General features: G+C 41.1%; 2 protein-coding genes and 1 non-coding gene across 5 annotated transcripts in view; 2 read left to right on the forward strand and 1 right to left on the reverse strand.

Annotated features, from left to right (window-relative positions):
* The window catches only part of C3H4orf45 (chromosome 3 C4orf45 homolog), a 134,229-nt gene extending 109,115 nt beyond the window's left edge, over positions 1 to 25,114 (forward strand). The window contains exons 4-5 of the mRNA XM_023228335.2: positions 3,043 to 3,232; positions 24,537 to 25,114. Coding sequence (XP_023084103.1) covers positions 3,043 to 3,232; positions 24,537 to 24,551 — 205 coding nt within the window. The 3' untranslated portion in view covers positions 24,552 to 25,114. The remainder of the gene's footprint in view (positions 1 to 3,042; positions 3,233 to 24,536) is intronic.
* Positions 8,841 to 8,919, forward strand: LOC111554245. Its single transcript, XR_002735190.1, has one exon. It is a non-coding gene; the product is annotated as a small nucleolar RNA SNORD55/SNORD39 (small nucleolar RNA).
* FNIP2 (folliculin interacting protein 2) overlaps positions 10,243 to 25,992 on the reverse strand; it is a 139,005-nt gene continuing 123,255 nt past the window's right edge. The window contains exons 17-18 of one of the 3 annotated variants that reach the window (XM_023228306.1): positions 22,369 to 22,484; positions 10,243 to 13,857 (exon numbers count right to left, since the gene is read on the reverse strand). In XM_023228306.1, the coding sequence (XP_023084074.1) occupies positions 13,779 to 13,857; positions 22,369 to 22,484 (195 nt within the window). In that variant the 3' untranslated portion in view covers positions 10,243 to 13,778. The remainder of the gene's footprint in view (positions 13,858 to 22,368; positions 22,485 to 25,992) is intronic. The other 2 variants (XM_023228315.1, XM_023228297.2) reach the window with 2 other exon arrangements.

Here is a 25,992-nt window from a genome sequence, read left to right on the forward strand (position 1 = left end):
ACATTCTCACCATCAGCTATTCTGCCTTTGAAGCTTTCTTGAAATTATTTCCAGCTATTAATCTGTACTTGTAAATAACACAACTCAGACAAAGTGGACCACAGGGATCCAGTCCTACATAGCTGCCTGGCGGGAGGGGAAAGAGGCTGTAGAGCAGGTGGAGTGAAGGGAGTCGGGGGGAAGGCAGGCGCCCTTCACGTCACTCAGTTCTGATCTTCCCTGTCCTTCCCTCTTCCTCCATTCTCCAAGATTAGTTGAGTGTCAGTTACGTGTCAGGCAGGGTAATGGGACTGGGGAGCCAATGACGAATGAGATACACTCTGGGCCTTTTAAGGAGCACTGAATTTGTAGAAAGAGAGACTGCTGAGCTAGGAATTCAAGAATATTCTAATAGTTTCTACAAAAGAAGTCAGGCCAGGCACGATGGTTTGCGTCTGTAATCCCAGCACTTCGGGAGGCTGAGGCGGGTGGATCACCTAAGGTCAGGAGTTTGAGACCAGCCTGGCTAACATGGTGAAACCTTGTCTGTACTAAAACTACAAAAATTAGCCAGGCATGGCAGGCGCCTGTAATCCCAGCGACTTGGGAGGCTGAGGCAGGTAAATTGCTTGGACCTGGGAGGCAGAGGTTGCAGTGAGCTGAGATCGTGCCATTGCACTCCAGAGCCTGGGAGACAGAGAATCTGTCTCAAAAAACAAAACAAAACAAAACAAAAAAGGTCAAATAGTGCTATTAAAGTAGAAAAATTGCTTCATGACAGGAATTAAGAAAGTCTTCATGGAAAAAGTAATGTTTAAAGCCCCAACTTAATTGCAGTTTTCCGGGAAAGAAGGAGGAGAGGGAATCACAAGCAGAGGAAATTGAAGCAAAAGGCTGTGAGTCTCAGAGTGCAGCTTCTTTGGAGCTCATCGAGGGGAAGGCAAAGGCAAAAAGAAGGATTGTGTGTGTCTGAAAGTAGAGACAGGCTGAGGAGAGTGGGTCAGAAGGATCCACTGGGGTTGGACCTTTTCTTTTCCCCCCTGCTCTGTCACGCGGGCTGGAGTGCAGTGACGTGATCTCGGCTCACTGCAACCACCTCCCAGGTTCAAGCGATTCTCCTGCCTCGGTCTCCCGAGTTGCTGGGGATTACAGGCGTGTACCACCAGGCCCAGCTAGTTGTTTGTATTATTATTATTATTTTTTTGAGATAGAGTCTTTCTTTGTCACCCAGACTGGAGTGCAGTGGTGCGATCTTGGCTCACTGCAACATTCGCCTCCTGGGTTCAAGTGATTCTCCTGCCTCGGCCTCCTGAGTAGCTAGGATTACAGGCATGTGCCATTACACTCGGCTAATTTTTTGTATTTTTAGTAGAGACTGGGTTTTGCCATGTTGGCCAGGATGGTCTTGATCTCCTGACCTTGTGATCTGCCTGCCTCAACCTCCCAAAGTGCTGGGATTACAGGCGTGAGCCACCACGCCCATAGGACCATTTTTAAAAAGAAAGCAGACCAGGTGGTGACTCATGTCTGTAATCCCAGCACTTTGGGAGGCTGAGGCAGGAGGATGGCCGGAGGTCAGGAGTTCAAGACCAGCCTGGCCGACATGGTAAAACCCTGTCTCTACTGAAAATACAAAAACTTAGCCAGGCATGGTGGCGCACACCTGTAATCCCAGCCACTTGGGAGGCTGAAGCAGGAGAATTGCTTGGATCTGGGAGGTGAAGATTGCAGTGAGCCAAGATCGCGTCATTGCACTCCAGCCTGGGTGACAGAGGGAGACTCTGTCTCTACATACATACATAAAATAAAAGTAGACAGAAACCAAACAGCAACAACAAACTCCCCCGCATGATATGCTGAGGAGCTCAGACTTTATTCTAGAACGATGGGATGTCAGGTGAGGGTCTGCTGGAGACAGCCATGGTCACTTCCCTCCCACCACATGGATTCTGTGATTCTCAGGACCGGGAAGGAACTGCCTGACCCCTGTATGATGGGATAATTGCTCACACTCTTGTATTTTTGGTAGAGACTGGGTTTCGCCATGAGATCTTCACTGAGATCTCTGCTCAAACATTACCTCGTCCTCTCCTGTCTAACCTCATGAAAATAGCATGCCCAGGATTTTCTACTCATCTGCCTTTTTCTTCCTAGTACTTCCCAAATATTTCAGTTATCTGTTTGTTTTTTGTCTCCCCTACAGGTATATAAACTCTATAATAACAAGGGCTTTGTCTTATTACTGCTGGTCCTCATGGTGCCTTGTGCTGTGCCAGCCATATAGAAAATGTCTATAGATTCTTGAATGAGTGAAGAGTGATCCAAATCTCCCAGAAATCATGATCCCACAGACTCAGATTCTAGAAAGAGAACTTTGCAGTCCCTAAAGGGCTCTTGCAGCCCAGGTCGAAGGATGGTGAATAAGAAGTCCCAAAAGGCTCCCTGAACAACAACAGCTTTCCAAATGAGATGGCAAATCCCTACCCTTACAATCCCGTTTCTGTCTGTTCCCCAGAGTCAGCCTTTTATAATGGAAAGGTAGGGCTGAGATAATGTTCTAATTTAGGGTTGTCAGGACTTAGCCAAGGATCTCACCAGGGAAAGAGGAAGAAGCCTAGATCTTTCCTCTAAAATGCAGTCCAAAGCCAGAGCTTGGAATAGAAAAGCTGGTGTTTTCCTGAATGTCCATGAGACCTCAAAATGAACAGGCCGTGTCCTTCAGGAGATCACATGGGTCTCGTGAAGTCTCAGCCGTAGCATATCACCTTCAGCTTCACAGCATCTTCCATGCTTGGCTTTGAAAGGACAGTAGTGCAATCATCAACAAGCTTCCTAGATAGGTGTCCACCTTGGAGGTGGTTTTTGGATCTCTAGCAGTCCAGTGATGTAGAGTGGAGACAGCCCAGAAACTTCCCAGGATGGGTCAGGTCTTCAGCTTTCCTAAGCCACATGGCTAGAATCACCTTAAATTACTAGAAAAACAGACAAATCTCAACTATCTGAAAACTGGTGGCCTTGTTTCTAGATCTTTTCCATTTGAGAACCAATTTGTTCCTATTCCAGGCAACCAAAACCTCATGTCCTGGATATGCAAGGAAAACAGAGTCGTGCTTCTTTTGCCTGGCATGTGAGTGATTTCGAGGACACTGATCGGAGAAATTCCAAATGGGCTACTCTCGTTAGGCAGAGTAAGTCATCATTGCCAAGAGCTTCCAAACCATTTAAGCTGCCGAAGCTGCCAAAAAAGGAAAAGGTATGATTTTTTGCTTTTCTAAATCATCATAGAAAAAGTAAGGCTGCTTTAACATATAAATTAGGGAGGGGTTTCTCATAGTAATACTAATAATCAGTTTTATAGCTTCTTTTAACCTATCGAAGCATTTTGTACTTTATACTGGATTGCCACAGTGATGTTTATTCAGTGGGTGAGTGGGCATTATTCCCCTGTTAAAGAAAACAAGAGGTTTTGTCCTCAGAATTTATCACTAGGTTTAACCTCGAGAGAATGGCCACCCCTGTGAGTTCCAAGAGCTGAGAAAGCACTGTTTGTGAAATGGAGGTAAATCTGTAACTCCCCTTAAAACCTCACAAACTGGTTAGCAGAGTAAGCTTATACCCGTTCAAATTCTAGGTTTTCCCCTAAACTATTTATGGAATCTTGGGTAAGTTGCATAATTTCCCTGTATGGGTTTTTATAAGTAAAATGGGGATTTTGGTAGCTGTTCTGAATATTTTATAGGGTTAGGAGGAGAATTAAAGAATGTGGAAGTATATATTCAACAACTATTTCCTGAGGTCTGTGTACAAACCATTCGCCAATAATAGCTTTCTGTCTAAACCCACAGCACAATGGACTTTGCAGGCGTCCGGGTTTTCAATAGAGTTTGACAGCAGATTTCCATGATAGAAAAAGGAATAGAATAGCTCAGGCCCATTCGGTGACTCCTGTTCCCTACGCATAGAATGACTTCTTGCTCTTTTGGAGAATCTTGCCAATTCACTAGAATATTACTCACCCTCTGTTGCCAGAGATCTGATTCATCAGCAAGCCATCATGTCTATTTGAGACATTCTGTGATGGAGGGCGACTTAGCTGTCCTTCTCAGTGGATCCTGACCTTAGGCATACTTCGTATTGAAAAAGGGAACAGTTTGACATCTCACATTTCAACGTAGTCTGAATTTTGAGATGGGTCCAAGTGAAATGATTTATTGCAGTGTGTGTGGAGGAGGGCTTGGATTAGTTACTTTCTGTCACTGAACTAATTTCGTGTCAGATTAGAGCTATTACAGACTAAATTATCCCAAACGCCTCTTTCATTCACCAAATCCAGTTGAAATATTTTTTGCATTAAAACATCTGTTAAAAGACTTCTTATTTTGATTTCAAATTTGTAGAGCAAGTTGTAACAACAGCACAAAGAATTCTTGATATACTCTTTCCCCAGCCCCATCTGTTGTTAATTTTATTTGCTTTAATGTTCTCTTTCTTCCTCTCTCTCTCACACCATTTGAGGGCAAGTTGCAGACATGATGTCCCCCAGCTTCATTTATCTTTTTTTTTTAAGATATGGGGGTCTCACTATGTTGCCCAGGCTGGAGTGCAGTGGCATTTCATGGGCACAACCATAGTGCACCGCAGCCTTGAACTCGTGGGTTCAAACAGTCCTCCCACCTCAGCCTCCTGAGTAGCTAGGACTACAGGCACAGATCCTGTGGAATAAATGGTCTACAGGCTAGACCCTTTATTCCTAAATATTTCAGGGTGTATTTCCTAAGAACAAGGATTCTCTCTCACATAACCACAGTACAATTTATAAGATTCAGGAAATTTAACATTGATACAGTATTATTATCTGAAGTTCATAGTCAAATTTTATTAAATAGCAGATGGTGGTGGTTCACACCTATAATCCCAGCGCTTTGGGAGGCTGAGGTGGAAGAATCACTTGAGTCCAGCAGTTTGAGAGCAGCCTGGCCAACATAATGAGACCCTGTCTCTACAAAAAATATACAAAATTAGGCAGAGGTGGTGGTGCATGCCTGTAATCCCAGCTAATCAGGAGGCTGAGGTGGGAGGTTTGCTTGAGCACAGGCCTGCAAGTCTGCAGTGAGCTATGATTGCATCACTGCACTCCAGCTTGCGTGACAGAGAGTCTAAAAAAACAACAAAAAGTATTAACTGATGACCTTTGTTATATTCTGATCCAGGATTCAGTCTAGGACCATGTATTATATTGAGTTATCACGTCTCTTTAGTCCCCTTCAATTTGGAGGAGTTCCTCACTCTAGTTTTTTATAACACAGACATTTTTGAGGAATCCAGGCCAGTTCTGTAGCTTTCAGTGTGGGCTTGTCTGATGTTTCCTCACGAGTGGGTTCAGGTTACGTGTTTTTGTCAGGAATCCCAGATAAGTGACGTCGCGTCATGCTCAGTGCATCACATCAAGAGGCACCTGAGGTCGGTTTAACCCGTTATTCATGAGAGTAGTTGAGTACTTGTTCATACCCCTTTCATTCCAGAATTAAAATACTGAATCATTCAAAATAATTTATCTTTTTATCAATGAGGCTTTCTTCTAATTTTCCAGAGATACTTTAGATACTTGTCCCATAGGTCCATTTTTTGGACTGTCCTGCAGAATTTGTGTGGATGCTTCAATAAATACTCAACCCCCCTCTTTTACATGAACCCTCTTTAGGGAAAATAAATTGGAACAAGTGTTCTCATATATTCGAAAGCAAATAATGAATACCACATGTGAAAAGCTTCCAACGCAGTGCCTCACACATAGCCGCCAATGAGTGGCTATCATTCCTGTTCTTACTTGAGATGCCAACACATTTTCCATTCTTAGGCGACAAGAATCAGAACCATGCACTGAACGCCTCTTAAGTAGAAATTTGTCTGTGTTACTGGGCGACTTGGGGGAAATTTTAAAAGCTTAAACCTATAGACAGTATCACAAGCTTTCCCATCAAAATAGATGGTTGAAAATGGGAATATTTTATATCCATAGTTTGAGTTGGTTTTCCATGTATAAACTTAAGTTTAGAGAGCTTAATTACAATGTTTCTAAAAAGTACAATTTATGAGTTTTAACAGTATGTATCATTCTTGTATACATTTACCCAAAAATGCTCTTAAAAACACTTTTGGAAATCCATTGAGCAAATCTCTAAACCGCTTCTTCTATAATGCCCTAATCTCTCTTTTTAAATCACAAAATGTCTTTTAAGTTCTGTCTTCTATTCCATTCATTATTTTCCCCTTCTGGATTTCTGGTAATTTTCCTTCCTTCCTATAATAGCTACCTAAGCATTGTCCAATTTACGTGCATATGATAGACATTTTTAATGTAATTCATTTCGATTTCATTTCTTTGCTGGCAAATATTCTCATTGTCCCCCTTCATTTCCAATCCACGGACTTCAGTCTCAGTGACTGACACATTCTTTTCCTCATCCACTTGAGTTTGAGAGCAGTATTCTCAAATTTTAAAGGTCATACAAATCGCTTGGGGATCATGTTAAGATGCAGATTATGATTCAGTAGGTCTGAAATGGGGTTTGAGATTTTGCATTTCTGTCAAGCTCCCAGGATATCCAGTTAGTTGTTGCTGGTCTGAGGACCTTGAGTAGCAAGGTGCTGGAGGATTTGACAATGAACTGGATTTTGTGCTAGGAATAGGGGGCACTTGATGAGGTAAAGGGAAGAGGGAATTGGGGGATTTGATGAGGCAAAGGGAAGTCTATTCTAGGAAGAACAGACGGAGCAAAGACAATGATAACCCAGCCCCTTTGGGGAAGTGTATGTGGTTCAATGTGGCTGGAATATAGAGCACAGAACTACCTGGTGATGAGGCTAGAGAAGATCAATCAGCTGGGTCGCTGGAGTGCACAGGGCTGGGCTTTTATTTAGTTTTTTGAGACAGAGTCTCACTCTATTGCCCAGGTTGTAGTGGCACAATCTCGGCTCACTGCAGCCTCCGCCTCCTGGGTTCAAGTGATTCTCCTGCCTCAGCCTCCCGAGTGGCTGGGATTACAGGCACTGGCATGAGGCACTACGCCGGGTCTTTCTACCACTTTTAATGAAATGTTACCTCCTTCTTCCTCAGAGGGTTGTTTTCCAATTCTTTGCAACACATATTCAGAGACTATGTGACATCTATGTCAACCTTTATGGGATAACTCTCAAGTTGGTACTTTTATATTATGTTAAAGATATTTGCTTGAAAGTCTACTTCCTGTAACTTGGAATGATGATTTTCTGATCCTACTCAACTCCATTTTGGGTTATCATACCGTATCACTGGACTGATCTCCTAAGTCTCTGTATCAGTCAGGGTCCTCCAGAGAGACAGAACCAATGATGTGTTGTGCGTGTAGGAGAGGAACAGCCAGGGAGGGGTGTTTATTTTTAGGAGTTGGCTCCTGTGATTTGGGAAGTTGGCAAATCCAAACGCAGCAGGGTGGGCCAACAGGATGGAGACCCTGGGAGGAACTGATGTTGCAGCTTCAGCCTGAAGGCAGTTTGCAGGCAGAATTCTCTTCCTGAGGGATCTTCAGTCTTTCTCTTGAGACCTTCAATAGGTTGAATGAGGCCCACCCACATTTTGGAGGATAAACAGCTTTATTCAAGGTCTACTGACTTAAATATTAATCTCACCTAAGAAATATCTGCACAGCATTGGGCCGGGTGCAGTGGCTCATGCCTGGAATCCTAGCACTTTGGGAGGCCGAGTTGGGCAGATCATCTGCAGTCGGGAGTTTAAGACCAGCCTGACCAACGTGGGGAAACCCCGTCTCTACTAAAAATACAAAATTAGCTGGGTGTGGTGGTACATGCCTGCAATCCCAGCTACTCAAGAAGGCTGAGGCAGGAGAATCGCCCGAACCCAGGAGGCAGAGGTTGCAGTGAGCCGAGATCATGCCATTGCACTCCAGCCTGGGCAACAAGAGCGAAACTCCATCTAAAAAAAAAAAAAAAAAAAAAGAAAGAAAGAAAAGAAAAGAAATACCTGCACAGCATCATCCAGATTGGTGTTTGACTAAATATCTGATTACTATCGCCTAGCCAAGATGACACATAAAATTAACCATCACAGGCCACACCTGGTGGCTCATGCCTGTAATCCCAATGGTTTGGGAAGCTGAGGCAGGAGGATCATGTAAGGTCCAGAATTCAAGACCAGCCTGGGCAACAGAGTGAGACCCTGTCTCTACAGAATTTTTTTTTTTTTTTTTTTTTTTTTTTTGAGACGAAGTCTCACTGTTGCTCAGGCTGGAGTGCAGTGGCGCGATCTCAGCTCACCGCAACCTCCGCCTCCCAGATTCAAACGATTCTCCTGCTTCAGCCTCCCGAGTAGCTGGGACTACAGGCACCCACCACCATGGCTGGCTAATTTTTTGTATTTTTAGTAGAGGCAAGGTTTCACCATGTTAGCCAGGGTGATCTCGATCTCCTGACCTCGTGATCTGCCCGCCTTGGCCTCCCAAAGTGCTGGGATTACAGGCATGAGCCATTGCGCCCAGCCCCCATTTTTTTTTTTTTTTAAATTAGCTGGGTATGTTCGTGCATGCTTGTAGTCCCAGGTACTCGAGAGGCTGAGACAGGAGGATTACTTGAGGCCAGAAGTTTGAGGTTACTGTGAGCTATGATCATGCCACTGTACTCCAGCCTGGGTGACAAAGTGAGACCCTGTCTCTTAAAAAAATAATAATAATAACCATCACAGCATCACAGTACCCCTCTCATCCATTGTGAGGATTAACTGAGGTAACATACAGAAAGCATCTGACAGAACGGTCCAGGCGCTAGGGAACCAAAAAGCACTGTGGTGTGCACGTGCGTTTAAATCCTTTTATCGATGGCATGATTTTAAAGCTGTTTCACTTGAGTGAACAGCAGAGAAGCCATCCTTGGAGAGCTGAGCATGCAGGAAAAGGAAAAAAAAGGCTTCAGGGAAAAACACTTGAAATTTTCATTTATCAGAAAGGATTTTGAAATATCTACTGTAATTTCCCCCCCCCAGTCTTTAAGATACATAACTCAGTATGGCATTATGTTGGTACCAACAGTTGCACTCAATGACATATTTTTTTCCTGAGAACAAATATATTAGTGGACATCATTCCTTTTCAGAGCAAATATTTTGTAATGCCCCTTTATTAACCTAAAATAAAATTTACAAATATACTTAATTTATATCAAACCAATATAATGTCCTATTATACCATAATTTAAAAGAAATTTAACAGTAATTTATACTACTTTAATACATAAATATTGGGGCAGCAGATTAGAAAACATAATTAGGTTGGCCAGGTGCGGTGGCTCATGCCTGTAATCCCAGCACTTTGGGAGGCCGAGGTGGGCGGATCTCCTGAGGTCAGGAGTTCGAGACCAGCCTGGCTAACATGGTGAAACCTTGTTTCTACTAAAAATACAAAAAATTGGCCAGGTGTGTTGGCGCATGCCTGTGATCCCAGCTACCTGGGAGGCTGAGGTAGCAGAATCACTTGAACCCGGGAGGCGGAGATTGCAGTGAGCCGAGATTACACCATTGCATTCCAGCTTGGGCAATAAGAGCGAAACCCCATCTCAAAAAAAAAAAAAAAAAAAAAAGTAGGCATCTATATAGAGAGTCTTCATGGACGCAGGGGCTACAAATGAAGACTGACAGAAATGTGCTGTATTGGTGACTCAAATTCCATAGCTAGCATGGCTACCAAACTATGTTACCATTGGAAACATAAATTTCCAAAAGTATATCAATTCTTGGTAAAGACCAAGTGACCGCTTCTCGCTAAAATTCTAAATCTTACAAAGTAAAACTCTTCCCTCAATTTATACAACTGCATTCCTGGAGAATGCATTATATACTAAAATCATGTAAAAAGATACTGTGTTTTTATATAGCAGAATTATCTGCTTAATTATAAACAGGCTTTTTTAGCTATATAAATGACCAGCAGGACATTTAAGGGTTACACAGGAGGTAGGTGGGACAAGTGCTCATCCTGTAGGGCTGTCTCTCGTGGTGCAGGACCTCTCGCCTATCATCGGAGCCCCCACCCTGTCTGTGCCAGTAACCCTAACCTGTCATTATGCTAACCAAAAATGTCCCCGCAGTTCCAAAACACCCCGGTTAAAAACCACTGAGATATATAATCAGCTTGTTTTCAGCATGAATTATTAGACATGAGACCTCTACATTTTATTAAATGTAACAAACAAATAGCATGCAGCACCAGGAAAATGTTCAAGATAAATTCAAAAGTTTTATTGCACCAAATGCCACAGAAAAATGGATCAAAATAATACATAAACAAGTTAAAAAAATTCCCACACAATGACATTGGTATCTGTTCAAAGTGATCAAAAGCGAAGTCCTATCAATTTCTCTTATGGAGCTTCAAATAACAAATTCCAGAATTTTCTCGTTTTTGAAATACCACTTAAGTTTAAGCATATTGCAATCTCACTTTCAAGATATATGGTTCATCATATTTTGACATTTAAAAATTAACATTCATTCAGAGGGGACTGCTTGATTTAGGCAAAAATTATATTAAAATACCCTCTCCCCGAAGCACAATAAAAAACAAATGGTTCACATTTACCAAGAGAAGCTGAAGACATTTTCAATTTAATGTGAAAGTATGCATGAACAAAATATTCTCTAAAGTACATATTAGTGGAAAAATCCAGACATTTAAAAGAATTTTGGGGTCCTTTATATTCTTTATTTTTATGTACAACCATCTCTAGTGAAGAACCTAAAAAGCTACAGACTAAATTTTTATAAAATCTCAGGACCTAATTATAAGAGCCCAAACAATGGTTTAGTATCATTTAGCAAGCGGGGATTTTTCTCCCTCCAAAAACGTTAATTTTGAAAAATATGGTTAAGTTTAAAAAGTTGCAATGTGTAAACGGCAGTTCCATGGGATGTGAAAAGATTATAGTTACTTTCATTAAAAAACAGCACACTTCAGAAAAATGGATTGAAGCCTGTACAAAAAGCTATTTAACACTGATAAAAAATAAAATACTTTGGAATTATGCACAAGTATGGAAGCTACATTTTAAATTTTCATTGTCATGTCTAAAACGTACACAATTACCTTTACATTCATTTCACTTATCAATTTATTAAAAATAAAACTGCAACATGCTAGAAAGAGGTCCATCACAGGGACATTTACAGACTTCTGCTCTGTCATGCCTCACTAGCTTGCTTAGAAAAGCAAGATGCTACAAAAGTTACACTCAACAGGTAAGACTTAAAAGTTGAAGAAACCCTAAAGGTGGAATCCTGTCAACTGAGGTAGATTTCTTTTCTTTTTTTAAAAAAATTGTTTGATGTTTTTTTCTTGAGGTGGGCGTGGCAGCGGGTGGGGTCCCTTTCTTGCCTCTGCGGCTAAGCCAGAATGAAGCCACTGGGTGGTGCACGATGTGTGAGCGGCGGATCGCAACACAATTCTGTGGTTTTTTTTTTTTTTTTTTTTCTTTTTCGCTTTTAGGAAGAGGTTGAATTTAAGACAAAGAAAACTTGAATGTTAAATATTTAAAGATTATAAAATAGCAGCAACATTCTTGGTCTATTTTTGTAGGCAATAGATACGAGGATTAGGTTCTGACTGGAATCCTGAGTGTCGCGGAGACAGCCCCTACACGTGACCCACCTGTAGTTTTCCAACAGGCATTTTTGCAAGAGTGAGTTCTGGAACATTAGATTAAGAGCAAATGAAATTTTCTCAGGCTTTGAGGGGCCTGGGCTGAATTTTTTCAATGTATAGAGTTTAGAATCAACGATTTAAAGCTCAGTGTCCCCTAGATGGGTCTAATGATCCACATGCCACTATGTCCACATTAGAATTAAACTGATTTTGTAACAAGTTATTTTCTATGAAACCCTGGAAGGTGGTGAATGAGGGAAAGTGCCCAAAACATGTAAACAAGAAAAAAGGAACTAGAGAGGAGGGGAATGCTTTAAACTGTAAAAGCTGTAACATCAGCTCTGACAGTTTATTTACACATAATGAGAAACGGATGTGGGATGAGCTGAGCCACAGGTGAGGTTCTTTCTCTCTGTGTAACACAACAGCAAACAATGATGTCATGAAACTACAGAACTTAAAACACCAAAGTCAAATGCTAGGCAAAAGGAAACAGGAAAACATTAAAAGGAATGAACATTTCCATTTTCAATGAATGATATAAAATGATAAAGATCTTACAAACCTTAATGCACTCGTCTACATTTTGCATCATTAAAAAAAAGAAGAAAAGGTAGTAGTTCTGATTTTTATCAAATAAAAAAATTGAAGTCATTCTAGTCCCTAATAGGGAAATTACTTCATATTCTTAGGTTCAAAGATACGTGAAAAGAACTGGAATTAATTCATAAAACAGTGGAAGGGAATCAGAACCTGGTTAACTGCTTAAGATCTGCAAAGTGCTAAAGATGTTTTGCTTTGCTAGCTTTAGCTCCTGTCTTTTAATGACCAATATTTAGAAGTCTTTTACTTTACCCTGGATGTCAGTACATAGTCTGTTTCATGGTCAGTAAGCTAGAGTTTCTTTCATATTAACAGAAAATTAAGTTTTTTTTGTTTTGTTTTGTTTTGCCTGAACTTTGGGAAATCATTTTGGTTGGTTTTATACAATGGGTAAGTTAATTTCTGGAAAGATGTTTTGAAAAGGATGCAGGAATTAGAAGGCACAGCAATGATAATATAAAAATTTAGATCATGTATGGATTTTTTCTAAATGTTCAAGCAATCATCCTGAATGTTCATGAGTCATCCTGAACTGCTGCAGGTTCATCTCCCACCAGGATAGCTGTGCCTTTTAAAGTAAAAATAGTCATTTGTATTAACTATAAGAAAAAAGTGGCTTCAGTTGGAAGAACTTACCAACAGAAACACTCTTGAGCTTATAGAAGTAACTTTGGTAAATGGCCTCTCTTAAAAAGGCTGCTGAAAGCTCTAAAATATAAGGATAAAACATAATAGTTTCAGACTGTACACTTTGCTGTTACAAACTACATCTTGATGGGATTAAGAGGCTACATTGATTCTTGGGTTTATTGCACCAACAATCCATCTCTGACCTACCTGTGGCTGCATCTGAAACAAGGTAAACTCCAAGAAGAAATGAAAACGGTGGGTCCCTAAAGCACTCTTCCCAACAAGCAATTCTCTTACAAGTTTTGTGTCAAACAGTCACTGCTACAGCCACTGGAGCTGAAGATGGCACGATGTGGCTCTCTTTGCTTTACCTTGTGTAAAAAGCAAACTGTGACCTGGAATCCAAAGTCCGTGTTCTGACTGTTGTCTCAGAATAGCAAAATATGTGTTCCCCAGTTTGGGGAGCTCATGCTTAAACTCAGAAGCAGTTTCCTACTGGAATGTTATGTACACTGCTGACCACCCCGCTCAAGTCGCTTGCCTTTATTCTGCCTAAACAGCACAAGGCGATCTGTTGCAACAGCTTAATGTTGAGTGTAGTGCTTATGTTTCTTCCCACCAAAAAGGTCAGTCTCTTTGTTGATTCATGGGTAACAAATGGCCTGAAGTGTTCACGACAATCACAAATGCCATTATGTCAAGTAAACCTAAGTCTTCAATGAAGCATCAGCTTGACAGCAAAAACACAAAACAAAAAGGTGGAATGACTTTGTTTCTGTTTGCTCTGCTCATGCTTTCGACATCACAGAGAGCTTATTCCTTTCTCCTTCAGTTGAGAATTTGATTTTTTTCTTCCAAGGAAGAACTGTCCTGAGCTTTAGCTTATAAGAGTATTTGAGCCACATAAGGAGAATGAGTACTGGCAATAGCAGTCAACAGAGGCAGGTCGTTGGATTCAATCCTGAATAGATTCAGAGAAAAGAAAAGAATATTACTTTAAAAGAGCATGGTTTTATGAGAAAGTATTATTTCTAGGTACTAAGTTTATCATTTAAAACTAATGAAAAAGCAAAACAGATGGAAGGATAATAAACTTACTCTTTTTATAAAATATTCCAGTGGACACTGACCAGGGAGGCAAAGGGAGAGAAATACAGGAAGTGTGTTGTGCCTGTGTGTGGACATAAAGCTCTTTCTCCCTTGGCAGGGGTCACCAGACTTTCTAACTTTCCTGTATTCCCTATATAACTTCATTGTATCATACTTTAAGGTTTTCTCCTCATAAACTCATTCTTCCAGTCAACACTCCTAAATGCATACTGATTTTTCACCTAAGTTCAAACTGGTCTTAGAAAAATGGTGATGGTAGCAATTTCTTACAAAACGTTGGGAATTTGTACAAAGGTTATACAACTGGGATCCTCACTGAGCATTTAAGCCACAAGATTCTGAGAGCAAAGTGACACTAAAAGATACTGGGTTAAGAGACATCATGGTTTCAAATGGACACAGCTTTGGCTGCCTCTCTAACAGCAGAGGTGGATACAGTATGGGCACTGGCTAAAAATGATGCCAGATGTCACGAAAAAAAATTGAACTGTTTCAGTCTGTGGAGTATGTCCTAATTCTTACCCTTGAATTCCTCAAAATAAAAATAAAACACTATCTGGCATTACCTCATGGAATTTTCTAGTCCTTCTCCAGTAATGCTACGTACAGATCTGATTTCAGAGTGCACAGTTCTGTAGTACTTTTAGTGCTGCTGGCCCTGACTATAGGAGGAAGGGGATAAAGGAAGGATGAACATGGGTCCACTAATAATTCACGAAGAAGACCTGGAGATGAGTGCACCGGGGAATAAAAGCTTACGATTACAGGTGTTGATGCACACCTGTAAGGTTCAAGGACGAGGTAAAGACCTTGAAATGTAAGGTACACATCTGGCAATGGAAAATTTCTAGTAAGGCAAGATGGCCAAATAGGAACAGCTCCGGTCTGCAGCTCCCAGTGAGATCGACACAGAAGGCAGGTGATTTTTGCATTTCCAACCGAGGTACCCGGTTCATCTCATTGGGACTGGTGGGACAGTGGGTGCAGCCCACGGAGGGCAAGCAGAAGCAGGGTGGGGTGTTGCTTCACCCGGGAAGTGCAAGGGGTCGGGGAATTGTCTCCCCTACCCAAGGGAGGCTGTGAGGAACTCAGTATCTGCACTCCGGCCCAGATACTGCACTTTTCCGATGGCCTTCGCAACCCACAGACCAGGAGAATCCCTCGGGTGTGTACACCACCAGGGCCCTGGGTTTCAAGCACAAAACTGGGCAGCTATTTGGGCAGACACCGAGCTAGCTGCAAGAGTTTTTTTTTTTTTCCATACCCCAATGGCACCTGGAACACCAGCGAGACAGAACTGTTCACTCCCCTGGAAAGGGGGCTGAAGCCGGGGAGCCAAGTGGTCTGGCTCAGCTGGTCCCCACCCCCACAGGGCCCAGCAAGCTAAAGTCCACTGGCTTGAAATTCTCACTGCCAGCACCGCAGTCTGAGGTTGACCTGGGATGTTTGAGGTTGGAGGGGGGAGGGGCGTCCGCCATTGCTGAGGCTTGAGTAAGCGGTTTTACCCTCACAGTGTGAACAAAGCCACTTGGAAGTTTGAACTGGGCGGAGCCCACAGCAGCTCAGCAAGGCCACTGGGGCCAGACTGTCTCTCTAGTATACCTCCTCTCTGGGCAGGGCATCTTTGAAAAAAAGGCAGCAGCCCCAGTTAAGGGTTTATAGATAAAACCCCCATCTCCCTGGGACAGAGCACCTGGGGGAAGGGGCGGCTGTGGGCACAGCTTCAGCAGACTTAAACGTCCCTGCCTGATGGCTCTGAAGACAGCAGTGGATCCCCCACATAGCGTTTGAGCTCTGCTAAGGGTCAGACTGCCTCCTCAAGTGGGTCCCTGACCCCTGTGTATCCTGACTGGGAGACACCTCCCAGTAGGGGCCGACAGAACCTCATACAGGAGAGCTCTGGCTGGAATCTGGTGGGTGCACCTCTGGGACGAAGCTTCCAGAGGAAGGAACAGGCAGCAATCTTTGCTGTTCTGCAGCCTCTGCTGGTGATACCCAGGCAAACAGGGTTTGGAGTGGACCTCCAACAAACCACAGCAGACCTGCAGCAGAGAGGCCTGTTAGAAGGAAAACTAACAGAAAGCAGCAACATCAACAAAAAGGACATTTCACTCAGAGACCCCATCCGAAGGTCACCAACATTAAAGACCAAAGGTAGATAAAGATGGGGAGAAACCAGTGCAAAAAGGCTGAAAATTCCAAAACCCAGAATGCCTCTCTTCTCCAAAGGATCACAACTCCTTGTCAGCACGGGAACAAAACTGGATGGAGAACTGAGTTTGACGAATTGACAGAAGTAGGCTTCAGAAGGTGGGTAATAACAAACTCCTCTGAGCTAAAGGAACATGTTCTAACCCAACGCAAGGAAGCTAAGAACCTTGAAAAAAGGTTAGATGAATTGCTAACTAGAATAACCGGTTTAGAGAAGAACATAAATGACCTGATGGAGCTGAAAAACACAGCACGAGAACTTCATAAAGCATACACAAGTATCAATAGCTGGATCGATCAAGTGGAAGAAAGGATATCAGAGATTGAAGATCAACTTAATGAAACAAAGTGTGAAGACAAGATTATAAGAAAAATGAAAGGGAATGAACAAAGCCTCCAAGAAATATGAGACTATGTGAAAAGACCAAATCTACGTTTGATTGGTGTACCTGAAAGTGACAGGAAGAACAGAAACAAGTTGGAAAACATACTTCAGGTTATTATCCAGGAGAACGTCCCCAACCTAGCAAGGCAGGCCAACAATCAAATGCAGGAAATACAGAGAACACTACAAAGATACTCCTCGAGAAGAGCACCCCAAGACACATAATGGTCAGATTCACCAAGGTTGAAATGAAGGAACAAATGTTAAGGGCAGCCAGAGAGAAAGGTCAGGTTACCCACAAAGGGAAGCCCATCAGACTAACAGCATATCTCTCTGCAGAAACCCTACAAAAGCCAGAAGAGACTGGGGGCCAATATTCAACGTTCTTAAAATAATACTCATGGCATGTGCCTGTAATCCCAGCTACTCTGGAGGCTGAGGCAGAGAACTGCTTAAACCAGGAGGGGCAGAGGTTGCAGTGAGCTGAGATTGCGCCACTGGGCGCAGAGCCTGGGCGACAGAGCGAGACTCCATCTCCAAAAAAAAAAAAAAAAAGAATTTTCAACCCAGAATTTCATATCCAGCCAAACTAAGCTTCATAAGCAAAGGGAGAAATAAAATCCTTTACAGATAAGCAAATGCTGAGGGCTTTTGACACCCCCAGGCCTGCTGTACAAGAGCTCCTGAAGGAAGCACTAAACAGGAAAAATTGGTACCAGCCACTGCAAAAACATACCAAATTGTAAAGACCATCAACACTATGAAGAAACTGCGTCAATTAATGGGCAAAAAAACCCAGCTAGCATCACAATGACAGGATTACATTCACATATAACAATATTAACCTTAAATGTAATATGGGCTAAATGCCCCAAATAAAAGACACAGACTGGCAAATTGGATAAAGAGTCAAGACCCATCATTGTGCTGTATTCAGGAGACCCATCTCACGTGCAAAGACACACATAGGCTTAAAATAAAGGGATAGAGGAATATCTACCAAACAAATGGAAAGCAAAAAAAAGCAGAGGTTGTAATCCTAGTCCTGATAAAACAGATTTTAAACCAACAGAGATCAAAGAGACAAGGGCATTACATAATGGTAAAGGGATTAATGTAACAAGAAGAGCTAACTATCCTAAATATACATGCACCCAATACAGGAGCACCCAGATTCATAAAGCAAGTTCTTAGAGAGCTACAAAGAGACTTACGCTCCCACACAGTAATAGTGGTAGACTTTAATACCCCATTGTCAATATTAGATCAACAAGACAGAAAATTAACAGGGATATTCAGGACTTGAACTCAGTTCTGGACCAAGTGGATGTAACAGACATCTACAGAACTCTCCACCCCAAATCAACAGAATATACATTCTTCTCAGCACCTCATCACACTTATTCTAAAACTGGCCACATAACTGGAAGTAAAGCACTCCTCAGCAAATGTAAAAGAAAGGAAATAATAACAGTCTCAGACCACAGTGCAATCAAATTAGAACTCGGGATTAAGAAACTCTCCCAAAACCACACAACTACATGGAAACTGAACAACATTCTCCTGAATAACTACTGGGTAAATAAAGAAATGAAGGCAGAAATAAGTAAGTTCTTTGAATCCAATGAGAACAATGACACAGCGTACCAGAATCTCTGGGACACATTTAAAGCAGTGTTTAGAGGGAAATTTATAGCACTAAATGCTCACAAGAGAAAGCAGGAAAGATCTAAAATCGACACCCTAACATCACATTTAAAAGAACTACAGAAGCAAGAGCAAACAAATTAAAAAGCTAGCAGAAGACAAGAAATAACGAAGAGCAGAACTGAAGGAGACACAAAAAAAACCCTTCAAAAAAATCAATGAATCCAGGAGCTGGTTTTTTGAAAAGATCAACAAAGTAGACCGCTAACCAGACTAACAAAGAAGAAAGGAGAGAATATTCAAATAGATGCAACAAAAAGTGATAAAGAAGAGATCACCACTGATCCCACAGAAGTACAAACTACCATCAGAGAATACTGTAAATACCTCTATGCAAATAAACTAGAAAATCTAGAAGAAATGGATAAATTCCTGGGCACATACACTCTCCCAAGTCTAAACTATGAAGGAGTCAAATCCCTGAATAGACCAATAAAACGTTCTGAAATTGAGGCAGTAATTAATAGCCTACCAACCAAAAAATGTCCAGGACCAGATGGATTCACAGCCAAATTCTACCAGAGGTACAAAGAGGAGCTGGTACCATTCCTTCTGAAACTATTCCAAACAATACAAAAAGAGGGACTCCTGCCTAACTCATTTTATGAGGCCAGCATTATCCTGATACCAAAACCTGGCAGAGACACAACAAAAAAAGAAAATTTCAGGCCAATATCCCTGATGAACATCGATGCAAAAATCCTCAATAAAGTACTGGCAAACCGAATCCAGCAGCACATCAAAAAGCTTATCCACCATGATCCAGTTGGCTTCATCCCTGGGATGCAAGGCTGGTTCAGTATACACAAATCAATAAATGTAATCCATCACATAAACAGAACCAATGACAAAAACCAGATGATTATCTCAATAGATGCAGAAAAAGCCTTTGACAAAATTCAACACCCCTTCATGCTATAAACTCTCAATAAACTAGGTATTGATGGAACGTATACCAAAATAATAAGAGCTATTTATGACAAACCCACAGCCAATATCATACTGAATGGGCAAAAACTGGAAGAATTCCCTTTGAAAACCAGCACAAGACAAGGATGCCCTCTCTCACCACTCCTATTCAACTATTCAACACAGTATTGGCAGTTCTGGCCAGGACAGGAGAATCAGGCAAGAGAAAGAAACAAAGAGTATTCAAACAGGAAGAGAGGAAGTCAAATTGTCTGTTTGCAGATGACATGATTGTATATTTGGAAAACCCCATCATCTCAGCCCAAAATCTCCTTAAGCTGATAAGAACTTCAGCAAAGTCTCAGGATACAAACTCAATGTGCAAAAATCACAAGCATTCCTATACACCAATAACAGACAAACAGCCAAATCATGAGTGAACTCCCATTCACAATTGCTACAAAGAGAATAAAATACCTAGTAATATAACTTACAAGAGATGTGAAGGACCCCTTCAAGGAGAACCGCAAACCACTGCTCAAGGAAATAAGAGAGGACACAAATAAACAAACATTCCATGCTCATGGATAGGAAGAATCAATATTGTGAAAACAGCCATACTGCCCAAAGTAATTTATAGATGCAATGCTATCCCCATCAAGCTCCCATGGACATTCTTCATAGAATTGGAAAAAACTACTTTAAATTTCATATGGAACCAAAAAAGAGCCCGCATAGCCAAGACAATCCTAAGCAAAAAGAACAAAGCTGGAAGCATCATGCTACCTGCCTTCAAACTACACAACAAGGCTATGGTAACCAAAACAGCATGGTACTGGTACCAAAACAGATATATAGACCAATGGAACAGTACAGAGGCCTCAGATATAACACCACACATCTACAACCATCTGATCTTTGACAAACCTGACAAAAACAGGAAATGGGGAAAGGATTCCCTATTTAATACACGGTGTTGGGAAAACTGGCTAGCCATATGCAGAAAACTGAAACTGGACCCCTTCCTTACACCTTATACAAAAATTAACTCAAGATGGATTAAAGACGTAAACATAAAACCTAAAACCATAAAAACCCTAGAAGAAAACTTCAGCGATACCATTCAGGACATAGGCATGGGCAAAGACTTCATGACTAAAACACCAAAAGCAATGGCAACAAAAGCCAAAATTGACAAATGGGATCTAATTAAACTAAAGAGTTTCTGCACAGCAAAAGAAACTATCATCAGAGTGAACAGGCAACCTACAGAATGGGAGAACATTTTTGCAATCCATCTATCTGACAAAGGGCTAATATCAAGATGCTACAAGGAAATTAAATTTACAAGAAAAAAACAACCCCATCAAAAAGTGGGCGAAGGATATGAACAGACACTTCTCAAAAGAAGACATTTATGTGGCCAACAAACACATGAAAAAAAGCTTATCACTGATCATCAGAGAAATGCAAATCAAAACCACAATGAGATATTATCTCAGGCCAGTTAGAATGGCAATCATTAAAAAGTCAGGAAACAACAGATGCTGGAGAGGATGTGGAGAAACAGGAACACTTTTACACTGTTGATGGGAATGTAAATTAGTTCAATCACTGTGGAAAACAGTGTGGCGATTCCTCAAGGATCTAGAACTAGAAATACCATTTGACCCAGCGATCCCATTACTGGGTATATACCCAAAGGATTATAAATCATTCTACTATAAGGACACATGCACACGTATATTTATTGTGGCAGTATTCACAACAGCAAAGACTTGGAACCAACCCAAATGCCTATCAATGATAGACTGGATAAAGCAAAAGTGGCACATACACACCATGGAATACTATGCAACCATAAAAAGGATGAGTTCGTGTCCTTGGCAGGGACATGGATGAGGCTGGAAACCATCATTCTCAGCAAATTAACACAAGAACAGAAAACCAAACACCGCATGTCCTCCCTCATAAGTGGGAGTTGAACAATGAGAACACATGGACACAGGGAGGGGAATATCACACACTAGGGCCTACTAGGGGGTTGGGGGCTGGGGGTGGGATAGCATTAGGAGAAGTACCTAATGTGGATGACGGGTTGATGGGTGCAGTAAACGTGCATGGCATGTGTATATCTACGTAACAAACCTGCACATTCTGCACATGTTTCCCAGAACTTAAAAGTACATTTAAAAAAAAAAATCTATTAAGGCAGGATTGAAGTATGAGGCTGGTAGAGAGATATAAACAAATGCAAAAAAATAAATGACAAAGGGACATGTTGCAAGTTAACTGCAAAAGCAAACACCTCATAAGGGGGAAATACTCTGTAAATATAGTATGTAAGAATAATCTATGACAGGAAATGCCAAGAGCCAAACAACACAGGCGTCACATTCTGGGTGTGAAAGATGAGAAATCTAAAGAAAATATGAAAGCCCCAGTCTCTTAGGAGGCTTTGAGAATTTAAACGTCAACATTATAAACAATATTTTCTTCTCCCAAGTGAGGGGAATCAGCATCATGGATAAGCGGGGCAATTCCCCAAATGTACAATGTCTTTCTGTTCTCTTTTGAAATATCAAGCAGAGAGTAAAACAAAAGTCAGAATTACTTCCCCTACAGAAGTTACGCCAAATACCCTCTGGAGGATGACAGGCATTTTTAGTAACATACAAGTCTCCTCTTTGGTGGGCTTATAATAAGAGAACGAAAGCACTGTCCCCCCACAGACACGCAGGCAGGCTCCTCCAGCCTAGAAGGGCCTTTCCTGCCACTAGGTGGAATGTGCCCACCTACTCCTCCTCCAGGAAGTGAAATGTAAACACAAGCTGCTGCGGCATGTCCCACAGCTTGTGACTTCAGCATCTTACTCAGTTACTAGAAACGGGCAGTGTAGGATTAACGGAGGCGTAACAAAGCATGACCAGCCTGAAGTCCTGTGATTCTCTGTGGGTGTGAAACCCAGTATCAGATAAAGGCACATGCTGCTCACTGGGGAGCTGCAGAGGCACGTATCTGATGGACTCCACATACTTTGATGGGTTACCAGGGCCTCAGGTTTAGGGTGGCACAGGCTAAACATGTCCGTGGGTACAATGCTAGGGATACCCATTAAAGGGAGAAGTAGCGGCACTTCCCAGAACTCACCCCAGTACCACACCTAATTCTTTCACATGGACTCGTGTGTGTCCCCGGAGATATTCAGACAGCATTTTGCTTTTAAGGTACATCTCCTGTAGTCTATCTTCAAGATGCATGATGCACTGCAAAGCCAAGAACATTCACAATGAGGGCTAGAAGTCAAATCTCTGCCAATATTTTAAAAGTCAGAAATTTCTTAATTCATTTCTAACTATACAGCTTTAATCTCATCTGTTTCAAACACAGTTAAAAAATCACAAGCCATCTCAAACCCTACCACTACCAGGTATAAGAATAGGTTCTTGTAAAACAAAGTTTACTTTTGCTAACTATTAAGATTTACATATGTATTATTCTAGTCTTTCTAAACAAGTATTTTTTCACAGTTGAAATCATTCCAAAAGTATGTTTCTTGCCTTTAAAAAACTTTATAATAATCCTTTTCCACATTAAGAACTCCTTGATATAATTTTTATAGCTAAACAATCTTGAGAATGTGAATTTACATGTAACCACATAGCAATTTGCATTTTTGTTGTGAATAATTTAGTAAACAGTATGGTTTTTGTTGTTTTTTTCCCCCAATATCTCAGATTACTTTGGCCCAGAACATTTCCAGAGGAGACTGACTGGAAGAGGTCATTCTGAACCTCCCCCACAACTTTTTGTTTTTCTTTTGCTTTCAAGAATATTTTAACTAGGTCTTTAATAACAATAAAGAAAAGGCAATTATTTTCAGAACATCTTTACCCTTGGAATTGTGTTCAGCTTCATTTTTTAGAGAACAGCAACCATCTGTGTCTTTCACCAGAGGCAAATGCTTTTGCATTTGGCAGGCAGAGCTACCCGAGCATCTTCAGTAAGACACCTGATGGCTTTGGCAAGGGTAATTCCATCATACATAATTTTCTTCTAGACCATTAGGCCTGTTATTTTCAAGGTAAAAAGATTAACAGATGCATTTGAAAATGTTGATCTTGACCATCTGGGCTGATCAGTGACATGGAAAAAATATCTATCAGAGATGCAATCTTTTCAGTTTTTCGTTGGTTTAAAATCTTAAATGCATTGTGTCAGGTGGATGAAACACAACTGCTAAGTGACTAAGAGTAATAAAGCAAGGAGGATTTCACCAATTCTCATGGAAATGATCCTCCAAGTAAAGTGGCAAAAGGATCTCTTATTAGCTTTAAGTTCCTTATGGAGTGAAACAGAAAATTTTTAATTAGTCACAAAATATTAAAAACAGTATTCATATTACATTGAATCCCTTCTGTTTGGAAAAAGTAATTACAGTGTTCACAGTCTATATGAAAACTGTATGATGCAATGTGGAAATAAAAACTGTGGTCTATATGAAATATATACTAGATGTGAAATCAAAGCATTTAGACAACTTTTAGCCAGGCGCAGTGGCTCACGCATGTAATCCCAGCACTTTGGGAGGCTGAGGAAGGAGGATCACTTGAGCCCAGGAGTTCAAGATCAGCCTAGGCAACATATGGAGCCCCTGTCTCTACAAAAATTAAAAAATTACCCGGGCATAGTGGCATGCACCTGTAGTTCTAGTTACCCGGGAGGCTGAGGTGGGAGGATTGCTTAAGCCCAGGAGATCAAGGCTGCAGTGAGCCAAGATCATACTACTGCATTATAACCCAGGTAACAAAATGAGATTCTGTCTCAAAAACAAAAAAAACAAAAAAACCCCAAAAAAACTAAAACCATTTGTTAAAAGACTTGATTATTCAATTGAACCATGCTGGGGGCTTTTTTTTTTTTAACTCCTCTTTCTGGGATTTTATTCCTGACATGGATTTCTCCAATTTTTACCTTCTGAAATTTCAAATAGCTACTTTCTCTTTTTGTATTGAAGGTTCTAAAAGCCATTTCATCACAGGTTTCATTCAAGTGATTTTTAAAGGAGAATTTTAAACTGCAGATAAAATTTTCTTTGATCTTGGTTTTGTCAGGTTAAATAAGTCATTTATACTAGTAAGTGCTTGAACATACTTCTGTCCAAATGAAGTAAAAAGAATTAACTATAACAATTTATTGCTTTGATAACCAAGATATCAACTATGACAAGACCTATGTATTATAGAATGAAATATAAAAGTTTGGCAAATACTTATGAAGTAAACTATGAAGTCTAATACACATTCCTTCTCTTACAGAAAAGGAAGCATTAGCCTCTAAATCAGCATAATTCAACCTGCTTTTAGAAGGAGAAACTGCCTACTACTGTAGAACAAAAAATAAGATCATAATAATCCGTAAGTGCTTCTCATTTTGCCCCGGGACAGATGTCTTGCAAGAGTACGCTTCAGCTTAAAGCCCAAATAAAGAGTTTGGAAAAAAGTTGTTGTCAGTCTTTGCAACCATTGTTTCATGAAACTAATTGTTATTGACTATCAAACTAATAGTAACTGTTTACTGAGTGCTTACAACATCTAACACTATTCCAAGTGCTTTACATTCATTCTCTAATATAATTTCATAACCATATGAGATAGCTTCTATTATTTCCCCAGCTTTGCAGATAAGGAAATTAAGGCTTTGAAAGGTTACATGGTTAGGAAGTAGCAGAACTTGGATTTGACCCCAGGCTATTGGACTCTAAAGCTAACATATATGGCTTTTAAAGTATCTTATAATATTGGCATGGTGCTTTGGCAATAAAAAGCAGTTACAACCCTAATTTTCAGAAGATTCTCACAGCACCCTTGTTGAACAGGTACTACCTTCCTTTTACGAATAAGAAAGATGACGTTCGGAGAGACTCAGAATTGTCCATTGTTACGCAACTAACCAACTGCAAAGCCTAGACCATAACCCAGCTACGCTCAGTGGTCTTCCTGCTTTGCACACTGTCACGACTTTGATAACAACTGGATGGTATTTCAGAGCACCTTCTTCAAAGCCACAAAAGTCTTGACTCTTTTTGAGGAATGGGTACAAGTATAGATTTGGTCATAAAAACCCAGGGCAATGACCATTGCATTAGCAATTAGTGTAGGTAATTAATATTTAAAAACTTCCTGCTTTGTTGGGTAAAGAGGTTTGCATCAGTTTTGGAGGCCAGGAGGCAGATTACAGATGCTTTGGTTTAGTGGCTGTGCTGCAGAGTACAGCGCTGTGCAGACAGTAGGGAACAGCAGAGAAAGCAGACTCTTTCCTCACACACCTGTCTCTGAGGTCAGCCCATCCAGGCTCTACCCAGCTATACGGCATATGCCCTTAAGCTTCTCTCTCTCTTTTCAAGTGTTCATCATCACTGGAAACGCTTTTGTTCTTCTGAAACCTTTCCCCCTCCCTCTCTAAATGTATTTTCTTTCAATTTCTCTGCACACAGGCAGATACTGAGAAGATTTTGTTGTGTATGTTAATTCCAGTGGCTAGGGGGGAGCTACTGATACTTTTCTAAGAGTGTATAGGCTCTGTTTGTTGTTTGTGTTTAAAGTATTGTTACAAAAGTGATTTTAAAATCCTATTTGGAAAGAAACAATTAGGCCGGGCAAGGTGGCTCGCACCTATAATCCCAGCACTTTGGAAGGCAGAGGCGGGTGGATTGCTTGGGCCCAGGAATTCGAGACCAACCTGAGCAACATGGCGAAACCCATCTCTACAAAA

Source organism: Piliocolobus tephrosceles, chromosome 3 (genome assembly GCF_002776525.5).
Source record: "Piliocolobus tephrosceles isolate RC106 chromosome 3, ASM277652v3, whole genome shotgun sequence".
Classification (NCBI taxonomy): Eukaryota; Metazoa; Chordata; class Mammalia; order Primates; family Cercopithecidae; genus Piliocolobus; species Piliocolobus tephrosceles.